Here is a 27,844-nt window from a genome sequence, read left to right as displayed (position 1 = left end):
GCTCAAACCCCACAGAATGGTTTCAACCGAACAGTCACACCACTAGTCGGAGAAAGGCACACACGTGATAAAGAAGGAGAATGAAAGAGCTTAATGACGTGTTGATACACAGCTGATAAGGAAAACAAAACCCACTTAAAAAAACAACAGTTGAGCTTTACTTGAAGGCAGAAGCAGCATCTCATCTCTCTTCTCTCCCAACATCAAGATGATTTTTGCAACGATGCTGAAGATCTTTCCAATTCTAGCCATCCTTACAGGTAAGAAAAACAAACTGACTGAAATAGCACTAAAGAGCAATAGAGGAACTTGTTGAAATAAGAAAGCAGGTGAACCTGACCGGCAAACTAGGAGAACATTCACGATTTATTTCAGGATGGAATGAAAGTCATGGCTATAACACTATGCCATTTTCTGCACTCACTGCAAGCTGACCATGGGCTGGTAAGAGTTTTTTTGCTCAAGAGGAGAATTTTAGCTTTGCTCTAAAGCTAGGAAGTGGCAAAGAGCTCTCACATAGAGCATTAGGATCTGTCAAGCGTTTCAAGGTTAAGGTTCTCACATTTGGCTTGTGTCTCCCCTTGATAACAGCCCTGGGAAATGCTGCCTCGGTCCCACCCCCACCAAAAATTTTTGGGGGATGCTTAACTTTAAGCATGCAAATAATCCTCTAGGTTTCCCTGAAGTTAGGTGAGGACATAATACTTTGTGGAACCTAGGAATTCTATGGTATATTAAAGACTATATATTATTCATGTTTCAAGGACATTTCCTTGAAATGTGCTAAGCTTTATTTTTCATACATACTGCAATGACTTTCTCTGTAGCACGGAAACGGTCTTACCGTAATACTGATGACTAAAAGACATGGATCAACTATTTTTAACAAGTTATGGTCCTGTTCACACTAGCTTTTTTCATTGAGTTACTTCTTACTCATGCGCTTTTTTCCTTGAAACCAAAAGGCCTGTATGTATGAAATGGGATTATGAGTTTGAAACTAAACAGTGAACGAAATGCAAAGCAAAATTCCCATTGACTTCCGTGACGAGGGAACAGGCTCTGCAGGTCCAGTTCACTCCATTTCCAGTCAAAACCTCCATCTTACAATTAGTGATGGTTTTAAATAGCCTTGCTGGACAGTGAGAGGTTTTGGCTTTATATTCTGACTAAAGTGAAGCCTATTTCAACTAAATGGATTTCTTCAAAATACACAGCTTCACGGAAACGAGAATGCTTTGTGGAGTCATTGCCGCTAAAATTAATTTCTTCTAGAAAAGCTTATAACAGCCAGGCTCTGTGGCACTCGTGACTCCAAAACCAGAAAACGATAAAGGAAATACGTGGAGCTGATGACTGGAAAATTGATGTTTTCAGTAGACAACTGACATTGTGTTGAAAGACCGTAGCTTTAACGCTGCAAAGAGCAGAAAATAAATACATGTAAACCTGGAAGTATTATTGTGGCAAGAAACTATCATCCTGTGTCCAACACTAATTCTTAAAGCTGAGAACAGTGAACTGAGATATGTAAAATAACATTACACAGCTTTTAAATTAGATCTCAGTAAGGATTAAGCTACTGTGAACTCACAGGACAAGCAGGACTTGCAGCCAGCACGGGCATCCCCTCTTTTCCCCAGGCAGGCTTGACACATTTAGGTCAATCTCCAGTCATTCCCGTGAGACTGTCTACACATGGAATGTAAATCTTGCTGTAGTTTAAACCCGTTAGTTCTCATCCTAGCCACCACCACCATAGACAGTGTGAAAATTATTATTATAACATGAAGTTCTCACCTTGCCTGTTTTGCATACAAAGCTCTGAAAGACTTATGATTTCCATCACCTTCAAAAGAAACATATTCTCCTTCAGAATCTTTAGACAGTAGCTTTATAACTGGACCCGGTGATCTAGCAAAACCCTGAAATTCAGACATATTTTTCTTACAGCTCTAGCTCTCTTGCCATATGTCACCGTTGCTAGTAACTTATATGGAGGACAGAAACAGATAAGTACTGTAAGATGGTGCTCAATTCCTTTCATTTATAGGGCTCTGTAGCCAAGATTGATTGGAATATTATGGGAAAGGGCTCACAAGTTATGTTTGCTCCCTCTCTGCTTTGAGCACAGCAGAAAGGGTTGATCAAGTTATCACAGAATTTCTCACAACCCACATAATAAAAACAGTTCCAAAAAGCTTAGGTTGACATTTCCAATGTAAAAGCATTGGAAAAGAACAGCTTCTGCATGTAAGCCCTAAGAAACCCAAACAAAAGAGAATTAGCAAAAGGAAAGTGGAGAAAGGCTGCTGGCCTCCAGCCTGGGAGAACTCGACAGTGCCACCGAGTCCGAGTCAGAACGTAGAAGAGACAAGACGATAGGAGATGGTGATCTGCAGTAAATGAGATCAGACATCTAAAGGAATAACTGCAAAAAAAAAAGAGGGCAAGAAGCTTGTAAAAGGGGGCTAGAGCCGTGAGTGAGAGTGCGAGGTGCAGGAGAGCACTGCGAGTGCAGGAGGAAGATTCGGTTGAGCCACAGGCTCTCAGTGAGACGACAAGTCTCTGCAGGTGAGAACAAGTACGTTTTTACAAACCCTGCTTTTTCAGATTATTATTTGTTTTAAGGGCACAGGTATGCTGGGGGATTTATTTGCTTGTTAGCTTTTCCCCACTCCCAGTTTGTTATCACTAAAATTCCCACACAAAGCCCAGGGGAAACTGTACTGAGAAGGAGAACGTGTGGACATGTCCTACAGGTTTCATCAATAACGCAGGGAGCAAGGCACTCCCGCTCAGCTCCCCGGGTCGGCCCTGCCTGATCTCTCCTCACCACGCTTACTGTCCACAGGCCATGTCAGCGGTGTTGTGGTGACCGTCCCTGAGAAGACAGTGAATGTCACTACAGGTGGAAACGCAACCCTCCTCTGTACGTACACGAGTTCTGCACCGCTGGGAAATTTCTTTATTCAGTGGAGCTTTTACAGTGCCAAAGAGAGCCAACTTCATACCGTAAGATATTTATTTATTATTAATATGCAGCTATATTTAAGATATCCTTAAGTTCTCAAAGAATCTTGTTAACGTTTGATAGTGTTATCCTCACTACAGACCAGGGAGGCAGATAATGTTGGTGTTCCCACCCTAAAAACAAGGGGTTGGGGTGCAATGAAATTTAGGGGCAGACGCACAAAGTTATCCAGGCTCCTAGTTCCAACTGGCATGCCTGAACCCGTTTAGAAACATATGAGAAGGTACAAAAGGGATTCAGATGCTCAGATGGCTTGCTCCAAGTCACACAGGAAGCCTGAAGCAAAGACCAGGTGTCCAAAAATCACACAAGCGCTCCAGCGCCTGGACCAGCTCCCTTTTCTCTTGTCTGGCAGATATTTCCTGCCATTGTGAAGGCTGCTTTCCTGGTGAGACGCCCTTGCTTATGACAATGTGTCTCTCATTTACGGGTCAAACGAGAGCTCCTTGACTCAGCCGTTATGGTTGCTATTAGGCGGCTCGGTAAGAGGAGCAGCGTGCAACAATAGGCGATCTGCGCAAAGTGAGCAGTGAGCATTTTGGCAGGACTCTGTAGAAATTTGTCATAGCAGGAAATCTGCCACAGCGAACTTGCGTTGGTATTTTGCGGCATCCCATGGGTGTCTTTGCGACAGGAGAACAATTACAGATCAAAGGCAAATGCTCCCTGCCCTTCCTGAGACTCTGAGAGGGAGCAGAGCCGAAGAGTATCACGTCCCTGGGGTATAACGAGACCGCATGGTAGGTCAGAGTGTCAGCACGGAGACAGCATCGGGACTGGGAAGGACACCAAGCACTAGATGGCTACGTGCTGCAACCACTGCCCCAGCCCCTCGTGTGCCTGGAAAGACTTTGAGGAGCAGCCTGGTCTGCCTGGAAGGAGTCAGGGATGGGATTTGTAACTTCCTATACATACTTACAGTACTGCCCAGACTTCAAGAGCTCCCCATTAATCTTATTTTTTGATGAAGAAATGAATCAACGAATCTCACTCCCAGCATAACAGGCAGGCTATGAGTTCCCATCAGCTCAGTCCTGACAGGCGCTGAGCAATCAGCAACACCTTCCCTTGTAAGAAGAAATGCTGATTAGAAGTGTCACTGCATCCTTGAAGATGACTGTGATTTTTTTCAAGCCCTGGTGTCGGACTTGTGCCTGTTAGACAATCAGTCCCATTCTTTTTATCCTGTTGCTAACTTTTTTTTTTTTCCTAAAAGTTCAGTCCTGTTTGGTTTATCAATTATAGCAGAATTGAACTGTGATTTGCAGAATGTACAGTCTGTAACATATTTGGCATTGAAGGGCAATAGCCAGCAGGTAAGAAACAGCAATTTAACCCAAGACAGAACTGCTCACCCTGCTGCAGTGTATCACAGCCACAGAGAAAGCCTGCATCCGTGCTAAGTACAAACACCGGGCCCATCCCAAATCCCGGCTCCAGCTGAACGCCGGACCGACACATGCATACCTTGCCTGACTAATTGTAGGAATAGCTGTTACTCATCATTTGCTTTTTTCAAGTCAAAACTATTTTATTAAATGAAGAACTATTCATGAAAGGGTGGTACCTGCAGGTTTCCTAAGTAAGCTGTATACAGTACAATATATTATAACTTTGATCCAGTATGTTACATCATAAATTGTAATCACTTGTTCAGGTGGGAAGTACAGCACTGAGATAGGATTAAGCCCATCTTCTCCAGATTTGGTCAGAGTCTCTCTGTTTGACTTGTGTCAAATTTTCCGTATTGCAAGACAATAGATGCAAGACATTTTCTGTTCACAACCAAGAGAAACAAGCAGATAGTAGTGGCAAGTATTTCAGAGTGAGAATTAGACAGTTTCAAGAGATCCAGGAGGGGAAAACCATTTGTAAACTGTGACTAATGATAAGGAAATACCCCCTGAGAATTATAAACATAACATACTGGGGGTGGTTCAGAATACGCTCAACAAGAACTGATGTGAGGCTACTAAATGTCAGGGAAACGTCACGGATCAGTCCCTGTAGCACTCACTGCCGGCTTCTGCAGCTCCCACTGCAGGCACTGGGAAAGCCGTGCTCACAAGGGCTGTAAGAAAGACACAATGCAGCTGAACATGAAATTGGATTTTCAGCCTCCCTCTGAACCCACAGCAATGCAAGGTTGCTATTTCTATTTCAGGCTGGTGCCTTTTCTGAGTTTCAGAAAGGACTGAGTGCCTCAAAGCATGCATGTTTAAACAATACAAATTTAAACAAAAAATAATCTCTCTTTCTACAAACCTGGCTTTGCCCTGGTTGCTTGGCACGTAGCTGAAGTTAAGTTTCACATTTTGTTCCTATCAGGAAATATATGCATGGCAATGGAGGAAATTGCCAGCTTTGGCTTTCATTGTTTAGATTAAAGAATACTAAAATGCAAGCCAAAAGTATATTCAATATGCTGGTAAGAGGACAAAACCAACTGAATTGAACAGGCACCATACCTTACTGAACACTGGAACAGCAGCTTGCATTTGAAGTGGGATAAAATTATTTGATTTTATGAGATATTTAGATTCTTCTAAAATGTCAGTAGTAATAAACAAACAAACAAGCAAGCAAACATCTTATAAATAGCACATATTGTCCCTGACAGAGTTTGCTGAAAATTCATTCAAAGTTTACCATTATTTTCAACAACTCAATGGATGACATTTTCAACTTCCATTTTTTAAAGCAGAAAATTTCTGCAAAATATTTTGAAGACACGAGACTTACATTTAAAAAAAAAGCAGAAAATACATCTTCTTATCCCACCTGTTACAATTTTAAATATTCCTGACACCTTGGTAAATGTCAGCTGTCTTGACGACCCTATTATTCACACAACTGGTATATTCACAAAAACAACATTAAGGAGGGGGGATGTTCTCTGTAACAACTATGGGGGAAAGAAATCTTGATTCTAATAAATAATGTTTATTTACAGAACGGGAAATACGGCCCTTTCTCCCAAAAGGGGTAGCAAGTAATAGAGCAAATTGTAGAATATTAGAATTAATTAAGGCAAATTTAAGCCATTAAGAAGCTGTTGGCTTAAGCATTAATGAATGTGAGCTTTAAATGACTAGATTTTAGGACATAATATATAATAAGCATAAAGGTCACAGGTATTTTAAATAATAATGTCAGTATTTTACACTGCCACTTGTGTGACAGATTTTGCAGTGTTTTGAGATACATAAGCTCAGGTACAGTCCTGTCTGGAGTGAAATGAGTAAGATCAGGGTCAGGACTTGTGCCAGCGTTAATTTAATGTATTCAGCAACAGATTTTCACCTTGCTTCTAGGTGAGGCAGTGCTGTTCATTACTTTGCAGACCTGATGCAGATCTGCCTCCCAGCACCAGCTTTGTGAAGCTGGCTGGGGTCTTCTGCTGTTTGTTCTGGTGTTTCCGTATCCTGTTCCGCACTGCACCTTACACAACGCTGGCGCAGGTGCTTGACAGTTAAAACTCATGGCAGTTACAGCGGAGAGGATGAAATACCACAACAGGCTCTTCACAGGCAGTATGATGAAAAGGGAGGCAGCAAACAGCGGAATGGCAGGTGTTTGCGGTGCTGTTTTGAAGACAGTGCAGCTATATATAGTGTGTGAATATAGATCTTTTTACTAATTGGAGCCTAACTCTGCTCTTTTCCTGAGAAGTTTCTCCACTGGAAGTAATTCCTCTAATTTGAACTAAATAATGTAAATACCAACTCATGGAAAATAGGATGCCATCCGTATTTTTAACTTTTTCTTCTTGCCATTTACCTCTTAGCAACGTCTTCTTAACGATAAATTTAATTTTAAAATAATAACTCCCAGCAAAGGATCTTGAGAACGTTCCAATACTGACAGTCTCTATTTCACAGACAAACTGAGGCAAACGCTACTTACTCAGCTCTGTACAACAGAGTACATCCCAGCCTGGCCCGGTTCACAAGGTAAAATCTCAACTCCTGCTAAGGTCACTTCGTGCTCTGAGTCACTCGGCTGGCCTCGGTGTAAAGCACCTAAGTAAATGTTTGAAAGATGGAAGCCTGCTGTTGACTCTGCACAGGCGAGGCTACAGCCTTGCAAAGCTCAATACCACGCCTGAACCTAAGCAGAGCCACACCTTGAGCCTCCAGCCTAGGCCACCCCCAGTTAAAGCAAGTGAAATTATCAGAGACGCTGTGTGGCTACCCAAGATATGCCCAGCGCAGAATTCTTGACTGAAATTTTAAATTAATTAGATGAGTAAAGGTCCTTAATGACTGTCACTTGTAAGAGAAATGGAATTATTGATAGACTTCTCACAAAAATATTCTCTAAAAAAAAGCAAGCTTGAAATATTTGTGAACAGTGACACGGACACTGCTTTGGTAAAACTAGTAATGGGCAATTGAGAGGAGACAGCATGCAACAGCAAGAATATCTTCCAATTATTTTATATATTGCCAGAGCCCTCTATTTTTCTGATACTGAGAAAGTATCGCTCAGTGGACGGGGACAAAGTGGGTTTCACTTACTGCAAACCACAGAGAAGAGGAAGATGGCACTGTTCCCTTATGAGAGGTCTAGTCATGTCCTTACACACAGCCTTGCAGGTCTGATCACCCGCTTTGCAAAATCTTCACAGGAGTGAGCATGCTTGTGCATTGTTGAGGAATAGGGAACAGGGTGGTGGAGCCGAGGGAAGAAGAGAGATGCAGGAAGACCGATTCAAGCACAACTGCAAAGATGAGCCTGTGCAAAGCACCTCCTGAAACAGCATAGGAAAACTTCCTGGAAACGGCCTCTCTGATACTGGAGCATTTCTTTTTGCCTAGAGGTGATTTTTTAAAATTGAGTTTTATCTAGCACTTAGATGATGGAGCAGGCACTTAAAAGGAACAGCTTCATGGAAAGCAGGGGTTGCACCTTCAATGCAGAGGAATGGAGAGGCTGTTGTCATGTCATTGCAGTCAGTGACCGCCTGGATGTGAATGGGATTCCTGTGGACTGTCTGCGGTTATCTCTGGCACTGGGGTGACAGTCTGCAGAGAGAAGATAAAATAAACTGATACACTGAAGTAGACAATAGTGAGAACACAAAGGAAAGTGGAGACAAGTAGAAAATGATCAGGTTGTAACTAGTGTGCTTGGAGCAAACATTAGACTTCAATCTTAGTTTGCCTAATTTTAGGTAAAGCTTAGAAATAAGTTTGTATTGCATCTCACTGTCAAGGGCTTGAGATATCTTCTGCAAAATTGGCTGAACACGAGGCACTCTGCCCTTGTGAAGAGCACTGACGGTACTCATGGGGAGCTGTGTAGAGAATAGGCTCTTTGATTTTGGGGGAACATTTGAAGTCTCATTTAACTCTCAGATGAGCACATTTTTACTCAAATACAGCGTTCCCCGTGTCACGGTATTCTGAGTATGGATGAAAAGTCAGTCAGTCATTGTCAAAAGATGGTGTATGTGACAGATGCACGGGGAAGATGTAGCTGGAGACACAAGGTAAGAAAAAAGTACCCACAATCTTAAGGGAATAAAAGAGCTAAATAGCTTCTACTAGATTTCTGCTACTGTGAGATCTGTAATCATGTTGTGCATTAAAATCCTAAAACCAGCACATGACTGAGAGAAGCTAAATCAGATGCATCACTCAGAATTTTTAAGTCACCCTAGTTTTTATTGCATTTTCCTCTATGAAAATTATTTTGGATGTAGCTGTTGTTTTTTCCCACAGCTATTCTAGGTGGCTGTACTAGCACCTTCAGGAATATTCTACCCAAGGGTATCTGAAGGGCATGCCCACACACCAGGAACCTCTGGGCTGAATGTGAGCAATTCTGGCTAGCCCGAATTTGGGGCTACATATTACATAGCAAAAAAAAAAAAAAATCATCCTGGATCTCCTTTCTAGAATATAACAACATCTTGAGACATGATGGATACAGAGGAGCATTAAACCAACTGCTGAACTGGCTTCCTCTCAGCTGTCAGGTCAAGGTCCCAGCCATTATCCGTTCAAACTCTCTTTGACTGCAGCAGGATTCCTGTCTCACCATGAAGTACAGGGTACAACCCAATGTAAATTGAGGTCTCATAATAACTGTTGAAGAGCAGTTACACCAAATGCACTGAGAAAACATGTTTGTGCTTGATGCACTGTAGAAATTATTCACTCATAGTTCAGCCACAAGAATGATCCTGTGAGAACATGAAAGAGCTGCTCCTTAAAAGGATTTTGCACCAGTTAAAGCTGCTGAATGATTAATCCTCTAAAGGCTTCTGACTCCATTCCTTTCTTCTACCAATGTGCAATCATGTCAAGAGGCTTTTAGTCATTATTAACATCCTCAACTATGCATGCAAAAGTCCCAGTAATGCAGAACATAATATCCCTGCTACAGTCTGGCAGATCAGAGTTTCGACAAAAATGTGTGAAAAGAAGCAGTGGATGAAAAAAAAGGCATTTGGAGGCAGACTCGGTATGAGACACGTCAGAGAAACCAATGCATGTGTGAGCATTTGCTTCCTTATCTAGCCCAGTTCAGAACCTGAGCCTTAGGCTTTAATTGACACTTGGAGTATGCAGCATTTGTTCTCTAATTAGATGGTAAGATGCTTAAGGGAGTGATGAATGCTTCCCCCCCCCCCCCCCCCCGTGTTATTTTGTAAATTGTCTGTAGTCAGATTTCAAAAAGACATCAAACCAGTAAAGTTGTTAATATCCTTCTTTGCATTTATCAGTGAGAACGAGACTTTAACAGTTCTTTTTCTAGTAGCTTGAGAAAATGTCAAACAGAAAATGATAAAACAACCCAAGACGGGGCCCTCTGAGTGCCCAAGCTCAGCTCTCCAGGCAAAGCCTGTGAATCAGATGCTGAATACATCAGCGTAGAGAAACGTCACCGAATAGCAGGCTTTGCATCCGCTGGGGGGGGAAAGTGAGAAGGGGCTGGGGGAGGGAAGGCAGGGACTGGAAACAAATTCATGTCCTGAAACTGCCCCCAAGTCAGGAAATTAAGACCACTGTGGAGATTAAGCAGGACATTTTCTAACACATCTTCAAATACATCTTATAATTTTGATATCCAGATGTCCTAGGCATTTACAGTAACGTGATGCAATGACACCCGGAGATTGGGGATAGGAAGAATATTGACCTGGACATTATGAATGAGTCCATCCAAAGACATTTGAAAGCCACATATTTATGCAAATTCTAGTATGTATTTGTCCTGCCCCAAGAAGAAAGGAAGCAGATGGAGGCATGTTTCTTCTAATTTACTGCTTGCTTTTTCACACACTCCCTCCACCCCCAAAGGAATAAGATTTTTCTATAACGTTGTATAAAGAAAACCTGTAGGTGGGTTCCTCACTCTCTTCAAACATCTGGCAGCCTTTGAAAATCCTCAACTCAGCAGCCGCTTTGCCAACTGCTTCATTTTCAGACAAATACGTTCCCCACCATCACAGCAGAGGAGGAACAGCCATCCCACAAGTCAGGCTACAGGGAGAACAAAAGGACATGTGATTTCATGGACCAGACCTTTCAGAACTGGGGACACAAAATAGTCTTGTCTCCAGCATCTGGAGTGCATTGACGTTACCAAGATTTTCTTCCAAATGAGTATGATCACTCCCAATTCCCTGTTCTGTTTGTAACCCAGCTCCTGCAAACAGGTACACGAATAACTGACTCAACTGCCTTGGAAATCTGTGAGCCCAAATCCTTTTCTTGTTTGCAGCAGAAACTGTCACTCTGGAAATGCAGGGTAACTCCACCACTGCCTTGGAAAGCCGAAAAGGACGGCTGCTGACATTAGCGGCTTTAGGCACTGTCTGGCTCACAACTTGAATACCCAGCTAAACTGTCAGTCCTTTCTGAGGTGAGGGAGACATTTTCTGGGCAACTTAGCTGTTTCACAGAAACTGTTTTTTTTTCAGATGGTGGAGTTATTAGGGACAACATTTTTAGAAGTGATAATCTCTGCTCTTTTTTTCTGTCAGTTGTTTGATTAGTCATCCCAGGCAGCTGCTCCCATGAAATATGAAAAGGCACCATTATATAAAAACTTGCATGAGCAAACTAGCTGGTAATGAGAAGCAGCCACCATTACTGCAGCCTCAATATTGTTTTTACACTCGTAAATCATCGACTTTGCTAGAGCTGCTCATGATTTGCCTGAGGACACAAAAAGCTTATTTTTTTCAAGAGAAGCAGAGCAGATTTCTTTCTTTTCTTTTTTTTTTTTTTTTTACATTCAAGATGCTGCACTTTAAATACATTTATCATATCAAATTAAAAAGGCTTCCAGGAAGTCTACCATTGACTAAATTTACACCTTTCCCATACAGACATTTTAGGGACATTTTACATAAAATGGAAAGAAATGTCAATGAGATGTGTGCCTGTAGGAGTGAACATTAGCTGTCAGTTGCCCAAAAATAAAAAGTCTTCTCTATCTTCAACAGAAAACAAGTTTTTAACTTTTGAAACAGAACAGAAACATTTTGGCAAAGATTTTCGTTTCACCTTTTTGAAAGGCACAAACATGAGCTTTTCAATGACAGCATAAAAACACTTTGAACAAGGGTTGAAAATATCCATTTTGATTGCACTGTTTAAAATGGGCAATGAATTCACAGCCAATTAACTGAAACATGTTCCTCTTAAATGAAATTCCCTGTGTACACAATCCAGTCATACCTCTGGGACAAGATACACACTCAGTAATTAATCACAACATTACTCAGCCTTTCTGGTGGTTACCACCTTCCTTCAGGCAACAAACTCCAGAGCTGGGGAGATAAGCATCATACAGGAGCAGAGGAACAGGGAACAGGCAGGAGCCTGCAGAGGAACTGAACGCATTTCCTTAAGATGTTCCATTGCCTTTATGTTCATAGTTGAAAGAAAAACAACCCAGAAAGATTCTGTTTAGATCCATGAAAAGAACAAATATTCCCTGCTGTGTTGACACCCGCCTCAGATCTAACGGTGTACACAAAATATTTTCTCTGCATGCATTCAGACAGGAAGAGAGAACACAGGGGATTGATTTTCCAGTGTATTGTACGAGGGCTTAGATGCATAATTCACCCTGACTTCATCAAATATACCGAGGAGCGCTTGCTCCTCTATAATGTTTACCGGCATGCCCTGATTGCATTTAAGACTTATTGTAGCCTTAATTTCCCAGGAACATGCTACAGCTAGGCTAGCACTCAGTGGGCAGCTTCTGCTACCATTTACTCTCACGTAAATCCCAGATCACTCTGAGGTAGACTGAGTAGAACTTAGCCCCTTTTTCAGTTGTCAAGCCTTTTAGTAGGATGTAATAGGCCTGCCTCTCATGTGCTGCAAGTCATGCATTACCTTCATTTAAGTCAATGTACAATTTAATTTCACATTAATGTGAAGAGCTGATGGAATCTCTTTCCCTAGCCCACTCAAACAGATGCAATTGATGGAGGGGAGATGTAAATTCAGCCCTTCACTGCTGAGATCAGCTTAAGGGGAGCCTGAAGTCACAGTTCTTGTAATTTTGGGACTCGTGCAAGGAACAGCGTATAACACGCTGTTGTTGCTCATACTTTGATAAATGTAGAATGAGACAAGTGTGGCCAGTGTGGTTTTGTAATGACAGGTAGATCATTTTTTTAACGAGCACTTTGCTTAAACCAAACTTCCTATTTTGAACACTCTCCTTCCTTGGGGAATACGAGCGTGTCCATCTCTAGACATCTGCAAAGCATAAAATCAGTCTTAAAACTCATGGTATTGCATGCAAACAATGGAAACCAAAGAGTTTATCCAGCTGTTCAGCAGACTTTCTAACCTGGTCTGCCCCTGTGCTAATACTGGACATCTTAATGCTTCCTCACTGCAACACCAGTTTTCCACGTGCTGGCAATGCAGAAGCGTAGCTCTGGCATTCAGAGCCCTGCATCAATTGTACCTGGTGTTTGCAACCCTGCGGCAGGGAAAGAGGAAGTCTGGCTGAGAAGTAGGCAAAATTGCACTTGAGATGGGGCCAAGCTGCAGCACCAGAGCTGCTGGTGCTGTGCAACCTGGGTTCTGACCTTCATTTCAAAGTCTTATCATTGCATGAACCAGCTGTGCTCTGGCAGTTTTGGGGTGTAGCTTGCTTTAAGCTAATAAAGGCTTGCAGATAACATTGCTTAAAGACTTCAGTCAACACCATATCAGGGTGGATAAATAGAATTAAGAATAAATATTCTTAATTCAAAATGCAATCAGTTGATCTGCAAAGTAAAGCAAATTACACTTCTTGCCTGGAGATCTGCAGCGTCCCTAAAGTCAGGGAACTTTGACCAAAAGGAAATTTTGATATGGCACTTTGTAGGAGTTCGTGGAGCTTTTTCCTACAAGCATTCTCCACCTACTCCCATTAAAAAACATGCTGTCCAACTTCAATAAATACATTTACACTGCTGATTCTGGAATACTGACAGTAGGAACGATGTTAGGTCTATTTGGGAACCAACCTGTAATTCTATATGGTTAACTCTCACCAGTTTAAAAAAATGCCTGAGTATGCTGGAACTGTGTTCACTTTTCCCAGTCAACAGAGTTTGTGCATGTAGATGCTGGGGAACATACTGCCTATCCCAAATACTATCACTTTTACACAACACTCATTAACATCTGAGAAAAACAATTAACGTTCCATAGTTTTCCACATTACCTTTGTTCCTTCAGATCTTGGCTTCACAGCAGAGCTAGACTGGACAGAAAATATGTACTCTGTGAGAACGATTTTATTTACCCCAGAGCAGATGAGATACTGCAATTTCCTAAACAGACTCAAGGCCCAAGCCTCAGACTACCAACCAGGCTCCACGATGAACACAGTTCTACCTCTCCTTTCAGGCAACAGACCACAGGTTTGGGCTTATAAGGTTGTGAGGTCAATTTTACTCCCACAGTGCTCTTAAGTACAATTGATGCAGGTTTTTTGCAGGTTAAACAGCAAATTTTTATTTGGGAGGAAATATTGCATTCCTTAGAGACATTTACTATGTCTATGATTCTGCCAAACTTTTTTTACTGTTTAATAAAACAGGAATTTATTGATCCCAAATAGGTGCCCCTCCAAGCACTGTGGCCAACAGTGACCTCCACCTACGGTATAAACTCAAAAAACCAAGACAGCCCATGACACTGGCTCTGACCCTGATTACACAAACGAGGAGAACAGCTTGGTTGCTCTCATTGCATGTGTGATGATTCTGCTGGTGTTCTTGTACTGCATTTTTACTGCTTCCAAATTTACTGCCAACAGAACAGGCACCTTGTTTGCTTAGACCTATGTCTTGTGGATTCATTTCAGTTCTCTGTTTGCTAGCTTCTATATTTGGAAAGCTCTGAAGCCATCCACTTTTTGCAATGACAGGTCCATTCTTGTCACAGTCTTCTACTGAGCCACTTATTAATAAAATCACAAACTATCAGTGCTTCGATCAGAATGATGGTCAGTGGTCTTACCTCTGTTTTCGCAAACCCATCAGTCTGACTGGAGTATCCACAAAGAACTAACTATTGTCCATTTACACAATTTAAAAATCCCATTTCTGAAAAGCTTGTCTTTTAAGAACCACAAGAAATATATATTCAAATGTACCATGTTTTCATCTCTGCTTTCTCAGGGGCAGGGGCAAGAAAGGGTGTGACATTGCTTGGCTTAATCAGAAATCCACTATATTCCAATTATGAGTACTAAACAAAGCAGCAGGGAGATCTCTTGTTATTAAACTAACAATTGATTCTTTATCACAGATCTATTATTATTCAGGAGGCCAGTCTTACTCCTACGGAGAGTTTAAGGACAGGATAACAGCTGCAACAAGTCCAGGGAATGCATCAATAACAATCTCCAACATGCAGCCCTCAGACACTGGTTCCTACACCTGTGAAGTTTTCAGCCCACAGGCTAACGAAGGACAGAGTCAAAAATCTGTGATTGTCAGTGTGCTGGGTAAGCGCCTCTCCTCTCTATTGCTGTATTGTAGTTTGGCTCCCTTATTACGAAACACTGAATTCACAGCTCAAAATACTTAGCACCAGAGGGGATAACAGAACTGTGATAAACAAAGCCCATGATGCACAGAAAGGCTCACTGACGCAGTGAGGCAGAGATTTTTTCCAAGGGCTTTGGAGGCAGGGAGAGCCTGGGGTGCCCTCTACCTTCCAGACAAAGCAGACCTGCTACCACTCCACAGGCTTGCTTGGCCTAAGGTAAAATCTCACGCTCCTGTGAATGACCTTCAGATTCACTTTGTGCTCTCAAAAAGCTAACCAATGTAAGCAGGGAGCTGAAATTACCCAACGTGACTACATTTTCCATGTTGGAAAATAAAGCGACACTAACTTTGATTAAAATAAAAAGCCCCTTTAGCTGGGAGTGACAACTTCTCTCTAAAGCTTTAGAATAATCCAGCCCCAGCAAAGACCAAAATTTTACTAATTTTACCCACTGTTGGTCATGGTGACTTGTGTAAACCTAGGGAGATGCAGCACACAGCCCAGTAGCTCTGGCTCACCCCCATGTCCAGAAAATCTAGAAACTTAGTATGTGTTGGATGGAAGTAGTATAAACTCTGTTTTGGATGGAAGAAAGCAATATTCAACCACAAACAGGCAGGACAGAAATGATGAAAAGCAGTGGGATGAGATATTTTACTTCCTAATAAGATGAAAGTTTGTACTAACCCCATCTAATAATTGCATTTGTATTGAGAACTCATACCTGGTCAGAGTGACAAATCAAGTCAAATGAGAACATGATTCCAACATCACTTGCCTATCTGCCAGGGATAAGAAAAAGACATATGGAAACTCAATCCCTGAAAAATCAAAGTACTCCTGTTCATTCTCATCTAAAATGCCCCCCAAAAATAGCAAATCTTGGAGCAGTTGAGTAAGAGATTGTACTTTTCACATGAAAACCAAGAAAGGTTGTTCACTTAGGCACACAAAACTGTGGGCTGTGTTCATTGCTGGTATAGTTCCACTGATGGTACTCTAAAGAACCACAACAGTGTATCTATAGGCGGGAAATGAAAAATAATAGGTGTAAGTGAAGACAGAATCTTCTCCTGTGTGCAAAGTGAGGAAATGCTCTCCAAACAGACATATTTTTTAACAGAACTGTAGTTAATTTATGTCCTCCACAACCACAATATACTAAAGAATCAGATCTTGACCCTCTTTCCCTTGATGTGGAAAAGCTCCTGCTGTGTCTCTAAAGAAAATGATGCTGCCATGTGACAAAATGGTGTCTGATGAATAGTGATTATAATTAGAGTAATTGACAGTCTTCATCTCAACACCTCCGTAATAATATTTAGTATGCAAATGGCAGAAAAGATAATAAAAATGTATCCTAGGCCATGCACATATATTGAATATCACTCCAATCTTTAGGTGAGAGCCTTTGGTCAGATCCATCTCTCGGATGGAAATCTGTAGGTGGGGTTCAATTCTTTACTTACAGCAGCACAGCGCCAGAACTCGCGGGGGATGTCTGCAGCTCCGGGCATGTACTCACTATGTGTCTGTTCTCACTGTTATTTTACAGTCAAACCATCAAAACCTTTCTGCAAAATAGAAGGAACGCCTGAAAAAGGCCATCTAATCTACCTCTTATGCAAATGTGACGAAGGATTGCCTCACCCTACCTACCACTGGTACAAAGTAGAAGGGAATACCCTCAAGCCCGTGACTGAACAACTTAGTACGTAACTACAGGGCCACCGTACCGTGCTCAAGATCTGGGATTCCACAGTGCTAGCCATCTCAAACACCGTGTATCCCAGAGTAGTTAAAACTTACCCTCCTCTTCTGACGGTCAATGTCACAAAATCATATTTTCACTTATTCAAATCAACTGGTAGCTGTCACAAACACAGGATGTTTTTTCTATTTAAGAAAAATTGTGTGGCATGTTAAAGTCTTGTCTATGCCATTGCTTTAAATGGTTAAAATGGGAGAAATGCTTATGCCTCTACGTCTCCCTTCCCTCGGAATTTTGAGTGAACTTAGAATAAGTTAAGTCAATTTGTCATTCAGGTGCTAAAACCTCCATCCTGAAAATCTTCAGTGCCTGTTACATTTTCATTTGTGAAGTTACACTGACAACGGTAACAATGCAGGTAAAACTCCAGACTGATTTGCAGAGCAGAGGCCGACTTCTCATGCTCTGATACGCTCCTGCAGAATCCGCTGTAGCAATTTTCAAGGAAGGTAAATGTTCTTTATTTAAGGAATATAAAAATCCCCAAATGACTTAATAATTGGAGAACTCTGTTTCCAAACTCTTAATAGCCCTCAGTATTACCAACTAAAGAAAACTGTTTGCCTCTACAGCACAAAAAGGGTAACGTGTACCTGCTCTCTGGTTTGTCACAGATCCGAACACCGGCATTCTTTACATCGGCAATCTCACCACCTTTGAAACTGGGTATTACCGCTGCATAGCCAGCAACCTCCTGGGGAACAGTACCTGCGAGCTTGACCTAACCGCAAACCGTAAGTTTAATGCATGAAAGTAATCACATATTTGACGTGCGACGTGCACAGTTTGCAGGAAAATGCTGTGACAACTTTAAAGCACGGATGTTTTAAATGTAAGAACAGAACAGGCTTTGGAGAGCTCCGGAGTTTTCATCCCGGCATGCCCAGAATTTACACTGACCTAGACAGCTATTTAATGTCTCCACCTTCATTTCCTACTGTGAGTAGGATCTCAACATGGCTCTGACTGCAAAGCCTTCACTGAGATCCAGCAGACCCGGAGTTCAGAACAATTTCATCCAGCCAACAGTCCCACTGAGGCTCCCCCAGCCCAAAATTTACAACTGTCACTGAAATGTATTAGTAAAAGGACTGGGGCACTGTAGATGTGACCATTAGCTAAAAATACTGCAGTCATGGAAAAATACCTAATCCTGACTGTTCTCAAGCAGTGGTCCACCATATCTGCATGTAGATTTTTCATTTAACATCATTTAACAAGAGCCAGACATATGTTTTACAACCAGCCATGAGAGATGTTGCTGAGACGGTCACTCAGTTACTCAGTGGTCTATAAAATGAACATCGCAGGTCAGAGCTAGAAGCTGTACTGAAGTGGAAATAGAAGGTTTTGGAGGCTCACAAATGATCAGAGCACACACTTTACATCTCAGCTGAAAGACAGAAAAAGGCAATCCGATTTTCAGAATTTGTTTGCAAGGACTGAAGAGCAAAGGCTTTCAACTATTGCCAGTGTTAACAGTTTAATGTTTCCCTCAGCCAGGCATAAACATGGGGTTTGTTGGGGTAGGGAGCTAACCAACAAGAAATGACACAGCAAAGGTCATAGAAACATAGTTCTCTCTCTCTTAGAGAACCTTTGGCCTCCCTCCTGGAAATACAGCTGTCAGTCAGTTTTTCAGTTCTTTGAATCCAATCCCTTCTTTCTGCTAAAGGCTCCACCACTAAATTTCCATGGGATTTTCCTACAACAATACTTTTTCAAAAGTCAAGTAATCTTTTTTTTTCTTTCCAGGTTCAGATGGTGGTATTGTTGCTGGAGCATTAATTGGAGCAATTCTGATAGCTGCTATCATTTGCATTATTGTCTGGGTCTTAACCAAGAAAGCAAAGAATAAGAAGTCATCAAGTAATGAGATGCAGTAAGAGTTTCTGTTTGCTTCATTTTAAGACAATTTTTTTTTTGTAAAGTACTGCTGGTAATTCAGAACTAAAGTAAAATGTAATTACTCTAAACATTTTTGAAGGGTAAATAATACAGGTTTTGAGGAAACTTCCAGAGTGAGAATATTTGGTTTTGTGTAACTTTCAAGCTGCTGCTCTTGTAGCAGAAGTTGCCATTACCCTCTTGCCTGTGTTCACAGGCAGCCACCACTTAGCAGTATCTAAAATAGTAAAGTAAATGCTTTTTAAACAACACAATCTAAAAGTGCCAAGTTGGACAAACAGTTTTTACTATTTAAAAGTTAGTGGTGACTGTTAATGGCAGGTGGAAGAATACTGAGATTGTACGGTACCGGATTTAAACACAGAGGGCTCAGCTCAGTGCTATTTGAAATTACAGAAGTACACTTTGGGTACTCTAAGGCATCTCAAATGCAGGAGACACAAGGTTTAGGCAACAGAATGAAGCCCAGAATGTCCATTTTGATCCTGCCCTGCAAATGTCTTTTCCTCTGTGCTTTGCTTGCTCATTTTTCCCTTAAATTGCCAAATCTTCAGGCTAGGGATAATCTCATATACCATACAGACTGTACTTAGCCCCATGATATAAACTGCTAAATGAATACACGCAACTGAGGCCAGAAAAAAATATTGTGTCATACGGACACTTCCCTGTAGCACAGGTCTAAGACTTCCTGATACAGTATTCTGCTAATCCAGACCAGTGGCCAGTCGCTCATGCACCTGATTTCTGCTTTGAATTGATGTAGCATTAACATCTAATTTTGTGCTTGGATCCTAATAAATCTTACTACTCTGAATTAATCCACTAGCACCTGATCTTTTTTCACATGTGAAAGTGCTTAAATATGGGGAGTCGGTTTATTATTGTTTTCATAAGATAAATGGAATTCATACCTGTCACTAAAAACTTTTTTCTAGACTTCTTCATAACTCTTTTCTGACTGCGCTCTGTTTTTAGCCCACTTGAATGGGACATCAGATCTGCATGGTGTTTCTCAGAAAGCTCACACCATACTAAAATCCATTTTATTCTAACAGAATCACTTAAACCAGTGAAACTTAAATCAGCCTTATTATCTAACACTCTGTCACTCTTTCTGTCTTAGCAGTGGTGATGTTGTAGCCTTTTCAGGAGCTCTTGGAACAGTCATAATAACAGGGGGGTTACTGTTTAGACAACAAAACTACAAAGAGTCATTCTTTTGAAAGACTCTAGTGTAGATGGGATTTCAACATGCGAAATCACAATCCTCATGCTGTCTTCCTGCAGAGAAATGGCTCAGAAACAAACCAATGCAGAGTATGTTCAGGTACCTAACGAAGAAAACATGCCTGCAACCACAGTTCCATCAAGCAATGCGACAAACGAATACCCTAGTGTTGATGAAACAGCAGCCTCTGGAGCACCTGAAAATGATGAGAAGCAAGAAGTGGAAAAAGAAGAAATAGCCTAGAGTTTTAATACAGTTTTCCTTCTCAGATTTGGACCCCTTTATAAAAAAATTGTTGTCATTGAATTAACATACGACTAAAACTTAAACGGGCATTTATATTGTGAACCACTGGGCTGGAGATTGAAAAGGGTTGGTTACACGTGGGTTTGTGAATAGCCTTTAAAGTTAACTAAATTTCGTTTATTACCTAGTTATAATTGTACACAAATATAAGTACAAAAGGACTATAATCCACATTTATCCAACCGATTTTGCCAAACTAATTAGGAAATGGGCTGAAGCATTTGACAAAGTAAGAGCTTTCCAGCCAGCTCTCAGTAATGCTGTACGTATCCACGCAGTTCTGAACCACAGCAGGTGTTGATCGATCTCATGTTTCCTGTGCACCAAGAGAAAACACATTGCAGTGTTTAAAGGATCTGCTTTTACATGTCAGAAGTAAAAAGAAGTTTCATCAATGTCATCAGAGTGTAAAAAGAGATGTTAAGACGTGGACCAATGAAATCTCATGTGTCTGAATTCCACTTCAAGTTAAAAAAAAAGATCCTGGAAACTCTTATCCTGTTGCTGCCTGACATGGAATATGTTTTGTTAACTTCTTAGCTTTATAGTTCTCAAGGCATCAGTGTTCCAGAGTAACGTGCTTCAGCAGTTCTGGTTTTCAGTTTAATGGAATTAGCATTCAGGTACCCAGTTTGGACATTGATTGACTGGTTTTCGACAAGAGCAGCTGGAAATCTAAATTCCTTGCAAGGCTTGTTGTAATAGGCAGGCACAGTATCAGATTCCTCGTGACATGCTGATACAGCTGCTTTCAAAACTGAGATGTGAATACTGCCTACTATACAACACCCTGGCTTAGACTGCTTCCTCTGCCTGAGATGACTTAAATCTATTTCCAGGCGACTGCCCTACCCACTGAGCAACAAACTCATGCTACTTTTCTTCTGGTTTCTTTAGCCCAGTGCAACTTTGGTTATTTTCTAGAGGTGAAAGCATCACAACTAGCCAACAGCCAAGTAACAGGCACTCCCTTGGAAGGAGAAATTCTGATCACCAGACACCTCTTCTCTCTGGGCCTCTTTCTAAGGTTAAGCAAACCCAGTTCTTCAAAAGGGCAAAGATACCCACTTTCAGAAGAGCTCAAGGACCACGGGGCTCAGGTGAATACAGACACAGAGCCTCAGCAGCTCCTTTCTGAACTACCCGAGGTAGATACCCACTGACTTCAGTCTCATGCGCTGCAGAGAAACATATCTGACCGAGGGATCTGGAACTTTTTGGCACTTAAGTCTTTTACAGGATCTAATGTTCATAAATGCTTTGGTGACTGTTCCTAGACTGTAAACATTAGTTATATGCAACAGACATCTTTAAAATAGATAAAAAGATAAATCTGTACTAAAATTTTCAGGTTCAGTTCCTACACCTATGCTTATCAAGAAACTGATCAAAAAAAAAAGATGTAAGGCATGAGGTCCTAATTAAGATTTGATTTGGATCATTAAGCATAACTGTATTTATTGCCTTTTCTACCAAGTTTTCCAGCTTTCAAATATTTGTCTTCAATATACGTGTCCTGGCATTTAGCCTCATTCCAAAGTCAAAGAGCATGTACAATGTTCTTATGCTGTCTTAGCCAAAAAGACGTGTGCCAGACGGTGAGAGTACTCCATATTCTTCCAGTGGATCCTCACACTCTTCTCTCCTCAAAATATCCACAGTAAACCTTAAGTCACGACCTGCATGGAAGTCTCTTCTTAATCAAGCATCTCTCTTGTTGACACTTGTGGCAGTTTTACTAAGCAAATCCACAAGCTCACATCTTTCAATCCAGGTTTAGAAGCTTACTGAACATTTCTAATATTCACACCCAAAATTTTGTAACTACAACATTAAGCATGCTCAGTAGCAGCAAGAGAAGAGTCAGTACCGTCTACTCCTGTTAGGGTGCCATTTCTTACTAAAGTTTTTTCTTAATGAGATAATTCAAATCAATTATTGGTCCAAGGGAGCCCACAACTTGGCTGACAGGGGCATTAATTTTAACTGATTTCTTCTCTGACATACCTAGGCATTCTTTTACTCTTGCCCTTCATGGGAAAATAAACGCAACTCTCTTTACGACACTGCTGTAGTTGTATTAGTTCTTCTAAAGTCATCTCGTGTATACGTGTGTCTTAGTTACAGCTTTCTTACTGGAACGGCTTTCCAACTTTCCTATCTCTGCACCAGCACTATCATGACTGCAGAGGGGAATATATTATGTGGGCATTATCATAATTTTTAAATCTTTCCTTAAACTCACCTCCACTAATTTCTCTGCATGTATTCCCTACAAAACTTGCTACAGTCAGATAGGAGCTTATGCTGAAGTTGTAATTACTTTCTATAGCTAATACAGTCTTCCTAGAACAACACAGGTCTTACATTTGCTAAAAAAAGTAGAAATTACTCAAGTTATGCTAATGTCTTTATAGAAAAAGAAAGAACAATTGAACGTAAGTTAAATTCCTCTCATACTTCTAACCACCAGTGCGTTAACAGATAGTATTTAAAAAAAAAAAAAAAGGCAAAAATAAGAAGCAAAACATTGTTGAAGGTGAGGAGGAAGGTAAAGAAAATAACATTTATTTGGAGTATCTTAACATACTGATGTATTTTTGTAAGCCTTCTGGCAGATGTTTGTTCTCATTATGAAGCTTCTCTCATGTAAAATAGTTTATTAAAAAGGATGGGGCACTGTTCCTAGCTTTCCACTGATGCTCTTGGCAAAGCACAAGCCAAATTATGTATTGATCCACAGTGCATAGCTCAAAAACCCTGCGGAGCTATGCAGGATGCAGAAACATTTTTCAGAATTTGCCTCAGATGTTCCGACAGTGTTTGCTGCACGGCCCATTTATCTTCTCCTGAGGGAGTAGGGATCATTAATACAGAAACCAGATATTAAGCCAACATTCAGGCCACCATCTCCTAGGGAACCAGGACTTACAAAGGTACAGAGCTGTGGCAGGGTTTTTTTGCTATGCAAAGATCAAGGATGAACACAGAATTCTAAGTTCAGCTTTTCTCGATTCAAGTTTTTAGCAGTGCCTGCACAATATATAAGAAACATTTACTCAGTCAGGTTCCTCCTTCAAGCAAGGTCTGCATGGCCAGAGCTTACTGTTGGCAAGTTATCCCTCCTGCTCTGAATAGGTACCCCCAGTGAAATTTAGCCTGCATTTTGCTTTCTGGGATAGACTTAAAGTACTTGGTGAAGATGTTTGTTTGATTGTAAGTTTCTGTCTTGCTTATCAAAATAAATTGCATTACCTTAATCCCTACAAGTCAAACTGTAGAAACTGTCATCTTCCATTTCAACCTCTCCTTGCAGCTGAAGAACAAACATGTTCTATTTCCATACTGTGTAACGGATGGCAGGGTTTCATCTGACTTGTTCTTCAATCCCAAGCGTACAAGCTATTTAGAAAATATTGGTTTTGTTACATTTTGTTACATACGTGTAAGTTTAATAAAGTTTTATAACACCAAAGACTGCTGTTTAGGAAAGTTCTTTATTTCATAGAATTTAATCATCATCATTTGTTCAGAAGGGGGAAATCTATCCCACTAGTGTCAAAAGTGATCTTACTAACATTAGAACAGGAGGTCACTTTCCAGTCTCATTAGCTCTGCTTTCTAATAACTTAATACCAGGATATGAGCAAAGAGAGATTAAACCAGGCTTCTGTTATAAAATAAGATGGTGAACTGTGAGCGTCAGTGCTACATAACGGGAGTTAAACACAACAGAAAAAAAATACACCTACAGAACGAGCAAGAGAAAACAAAATCAGATTCAAAGAACATCCCAGGGAAGTATCCAGAGGCATCCAGCCAAGCACTATATTTGCAGAGATAACCCTGAAACTACGCTTGCATTCTGCAAGGAGCCTAGTGCACTTCATCAAATACATACACTTAAAGATTCAAAGAAACAGGATAACAATAGATAACAGAAAAGGCTTAAACAGAGCTCACTTGAACAGACCAAGAAGAGTAAAACCAGATACAATTATCCAAGTAACTGAGCAAACTGCATTCTACAAAGGGAGAGGTGTAGTTTAGCATCATCTGAAGGAAGAGAATCAGCATCCACAAAAACCAAACAAAAAACCACACACGAATCACAAAGGCTAAAAAAAAAAAAAAAAAAAAAAGGAAATACCAAAGACTCTAGACTAAGCTTCCAAAATAAAATTGACTTTAAATGGTTAAAAAAGCATTTTTGGTCCTGTTGCTTGAAAGAAATAATCCTAAAGTAGGTTCTGAAATGGAAGGAATGACTGCCCTTATACAGATCATATCGTAAACTGAAAGAAAACTGCAAGATATTGAAAAACACTTTAAAATCCACAAACTATTTAATTAAAAGGAAGTACAAACGGTTCTTTTGGCACTGTACTCGAAGGAAAGCTAGAGATATACATTTTATTACCATGCCGATGCCCACACAGCACATCCTAGTTGAACTATCAAAATATGAAGTCTGCAGTCTTAAATACAAGTGCAGCAGGAAAGAGACTCAAGTCACAAGTCCCCACTAGCCTTCCACCATCCTTTTAAGTATGGCTCCCAGGTCACCTTTTGCCACTTTCAGTGGGGTCAGCTCTTCTTTATTCTCAACGTGAATGCTTGCACCGTGAGACACCAGCAGCTTTGCCTCCTCCACTCTCTCTTCATCGCAGGCTAAATGACTGTAACGAGAACAAGAAACCCACAGCCACTATTAAACAGTCCAAGCTTATAAAGGGCAATAACTATGCCTTGCCAGACTGACAGCGCGAATGCTGGGGGGAGATACATCCTAGAACAACAAAACCACACGCAACCAACTACCTACACAGGTTCCAAAGCTTGCTGTCCAGTCACTCTGTTGTCATTATGCAACTCAAGAGCGTTCCTCCTGCTATTCTCTTCACATTAAGACACCTCTTTAGATTAGGAACTGGCTCTGCAGGCAGCAAAGCTAAGGAGCACGTAATCCACAGTGAAACTGGAAAATAGTAATCTCTACTTGAATTGAAAGTGATAAACTAAATTGGATGATGCCTAAAAATAATCTGAAGCAATGAGTTACTGCAAATGCAGCAAGTGCTTTTTCCCATTTGGCATATTATCTTGAGCATAAATGTGTGTGTTCTGGGAAAATATTAGGTTTTACGTACAGCTAAAACACACTGCTTGATCTTACTCATGGCAAAATCTTAATTCCACTGCAGACAAGGCAGTTTTGCCACTAACTTCAAAGCAGCTAAGGTTCTACCCTTACAGATTCAAACTGATATCTAAGGTAGCATCAAACACTGCACTGTTTGTACGTCAGTTGCAACTTATTTTCCTCAGACAGGTGAAGAAAAGCTTCCAAAATTAGTTCTTGCTGGGCAGGACAGAGCAGGACAGCCTGCAAGACCTGTTTCCTCCGACTTTGATGTCATTAGCTCGCTTTCTACCCTCTAGTGGCAACAAAATGTATTCCAAATTACTACAAAAGGTATTCTACACTTTTAAAGTAAAAGTAGTAACACAAATTAAGGTATGTATGTACACTTATGCAAAATACTAAGTATAATTTTCTCAAATCCTTTTTAATTACATAGAGGCATGAAGCAAGGGAGTATTTTGAAGCAATAAGAAATTTTTAAAAAGAAATAAAAAGTTATGAGGTTTCATTCTTTATTAACCAAAATAAAAATTAAAAATTACTTACAGAGGAGTGTTCCCCTCAGAGTCTGGTATATTAACAGATGCATTGTGCTGCAGAAGGATCCGTACCATTTTTAGGTTTCCTTTGGCTGCTGCTCTGTGTAACGGGGTGGATTTAAAGTGATCTCTTGCATCTGGATCAGCTCCGTTCTCTAAAAGCATGATCGCGATCTGAATATGCAGAAGGAGAAAGGGGGCGGGGGGAGAAGGAGGAAAAGTTAATATATCTAAATAATTATTCCAAGAGCAACACCACTTCCAGTAGCGTAGGCAAACATACCTCCTGCTTATTTTTGGAGGCTGCGTAATGCAGAGGCGTACAGCCGTTCTGATTGACAGCATTTACATGAGCACCCCTGGCAATGAGGGCTTTCACAATTTCATCACGCCCTGCTGAAGCGGCAATGTGTAAGGGAGTCCAACCAGCCTACAGAGGCAAGAAAACCACGTTATTCAACCAGGAGTTTCAGGCAAAAAAAAAACATGACAAAGCATAACCCCAATACAGACTTGGCTACTCATAGTCATGCTGCACGTATTCTTATAAGTGTAAAGCTAAACATGATTGATTATCACCAGAGAGACAAGTCTCATGCCTCTCACATGCCTGCATTTGGTAGCTGAGAAAAGCTACCAGTTAAACAACAGAAACCACTTCTCTTATGCATTTATGCATGGTATCTTGCAGGACACTTCACTCCTGCAGAATTAACAGTAGTGCTTTATTAAGAACAAACAACTGTGGCAGAAAAGGGTACCCAAAAGTTTCTGCAATCTTACATACATCCTACCCTCCAATTTAACTCATGGGACAACATTTCGGTTTTTTTAGGCCGACCTTTAGGATGCCTCATAATGGATGCAATTCCTTCAACCCTTCCTCTACAACAGTAACAGATCATATTCTTTGCAACTGTGAAATCACCGAACCTGTCACTTACTCTAGAAAGCCTTCCCCAGTAACGAGAAATCTTCAGGGCACATCATGATTCGGCACAACATATTTAAGAGGATCACAGCGAGGTAAAGATAACATGAAAAGCCCCAACAATAACCCAAACACCCCCGGTTTTGCGACCTGGTTCCTAAGAAGCGAGCTCCTAAAATTCCTTGACAATAAGCAAGGCTCATCAAGTCTCATCACCCTCTCTTCCATATAAACAGTGAAATACTTCAATTTATCTTTCTAGGGTACGCACTCGGGCTTTTTAAACCCTTCCAGAAACCCCACCGGACACGCCAGCGGGCGGGAGGAAGGGGGAAAGGGAAGGAAGCGGCCAGCACCAGTCGCCGCCGGGACCTGTCCCTCAGAGCCCCCGCTGCTTGGGCCACTTCTGCGGCGGGAAACTACGACAGCATACGGTCCGGACAGACACCGCGCCACCGGCTTCCCCAGGCAAACCGGTTCACAGCTCTTTCTCAGCCCACCGGCAGCTGCCGAGGGCCGCCGCACTCACATCGTCCTTGTCGTTCACAGGCACGCCGAGGCTGAGGAGGAAATCGGCGACCTCCGTGTGTCCCGCCGAGCAGGCCCAGTGCAGTGCGGTCCGGCTGTCCTGAGGGAGGGAAGTGAGGGACCGGCGGTGAGCGGGAAAGGGGGGAGCGGGAAAGGAGGCGGCGGGAAAGGGGGAACCGGTTGACAGGAGCCGCCCGCTCTCCCCCGCCGGCCCAGGAGGGCCGGAGCCGGCTGACCTGGTCGGTCTTAGTGGCCAGGGCCCTGTCGCGCAGCAGCTGGGCCCGCAGCTCCTCCAGGCGCCCGGCGTAGGCCAGGTTGCAGACCCCCACGTCAGACACCGAGCCCTCCATCTTAGCCGCCGCCTCGCCACCTCCCTCTGGCGACAGGGGCGGTGCTTCGGCCGGCGCGCCGGCCA

The 27,844-nt window shown here is 41.6% G+C and overlaps 2 protein-coding genes across 5 annotated transcripts in view; one reads left to right on the top strand and one right to left on the bottom strand.

Annotated features, from left to right (window-relative positions):
• Nucleotides 1–27,790, bottom strand: part of PSMD10 (proteasome 26S subunit, non-ATPase 10) — a 46,358-nt gene extending 18,568 nt beyond the window's left edge. Inside the window, exons 1-7 of one of the 4 annotated variants that reach the window (XR_015259627.1) lie at nt 27,666–27,790; nt 27,431–27,529; nt 26,254–26,400; nt 25,978–26,144; nt 24,852–24,964; nt 23,541–23,687; nt 7,933–8,061 (exon numbers count right to left, since the gene is read on the bottom strand). Coding sequence is in view for 2 of the 4 variants with exons in the window: in XM_086756042.1 (XP_086612168.1) it covers nt 24,811–24,964; nt 25,978–26,144; nt 26,254–26,400; nt 27,431–27,529; nt 27,666–27,779 (681 nt within the window). In the remaining 2 variants the exon portion in view is untranslated. Of the gene's footprint in view, nt 1–7,932; nt 8,062–22,815; nt 23,688–23,763; nt 24,965–25,977; nt 26,145–26,253; nt 26,401–27,430; nt 27,530–27,665 lie in introns of those variants that run through there. The other 3 variants (XR_015259628.1, XM_086756043.1, XM_086756042.1) reach the window with 3 other exon arrangements.
• Nucleotides 194–20,284, top strand: VSIG1 (V-set and immunoglobulin domain containing 1). Its single transcript, XM_086756041.1, has 8 exons — nt 194–260; nt 2,855–3,015; nt 8,421–8,528; nt 14,824–15,022; nt 16,625–16,780; nt 17,455–17,574; nt 18,596–18,722; nt 20,039–20,284. Exons 1-8 carry the CDS (start codon nt 209–211, stop codon nt 20,220–20,222), a joined length of 1,107 nt encoding a protein of 368 aa, XP_086612167.1. The 5' UTR covers nt 194–208; the 3' UTR covers nt 20,223–20,284.
• Nucleotides 27,791–27,844: the final 54 nt, after the last annotated feature.

This window comes from Chlamydotis macqueenii, chromosome 11 (assembly GCF_036417535.1).
Source record: "Chlamydotis macqueenii isolate bChlMac1 chromosome 11, bChlMac1.mat, whole genome shotgun sequence".
In the NCBI taxonomy this organism is placed as follows: Eukaryota; Metazoa; Chordata; class Aves; order Otidiformes; family Otididae; genus Chlamydotis; species Chlamydotis macqueenii.
Note: the sequence above shows the minus strand (reverse complement) of the source record. Positions and strands in the feature narration are given on the sequence as shown.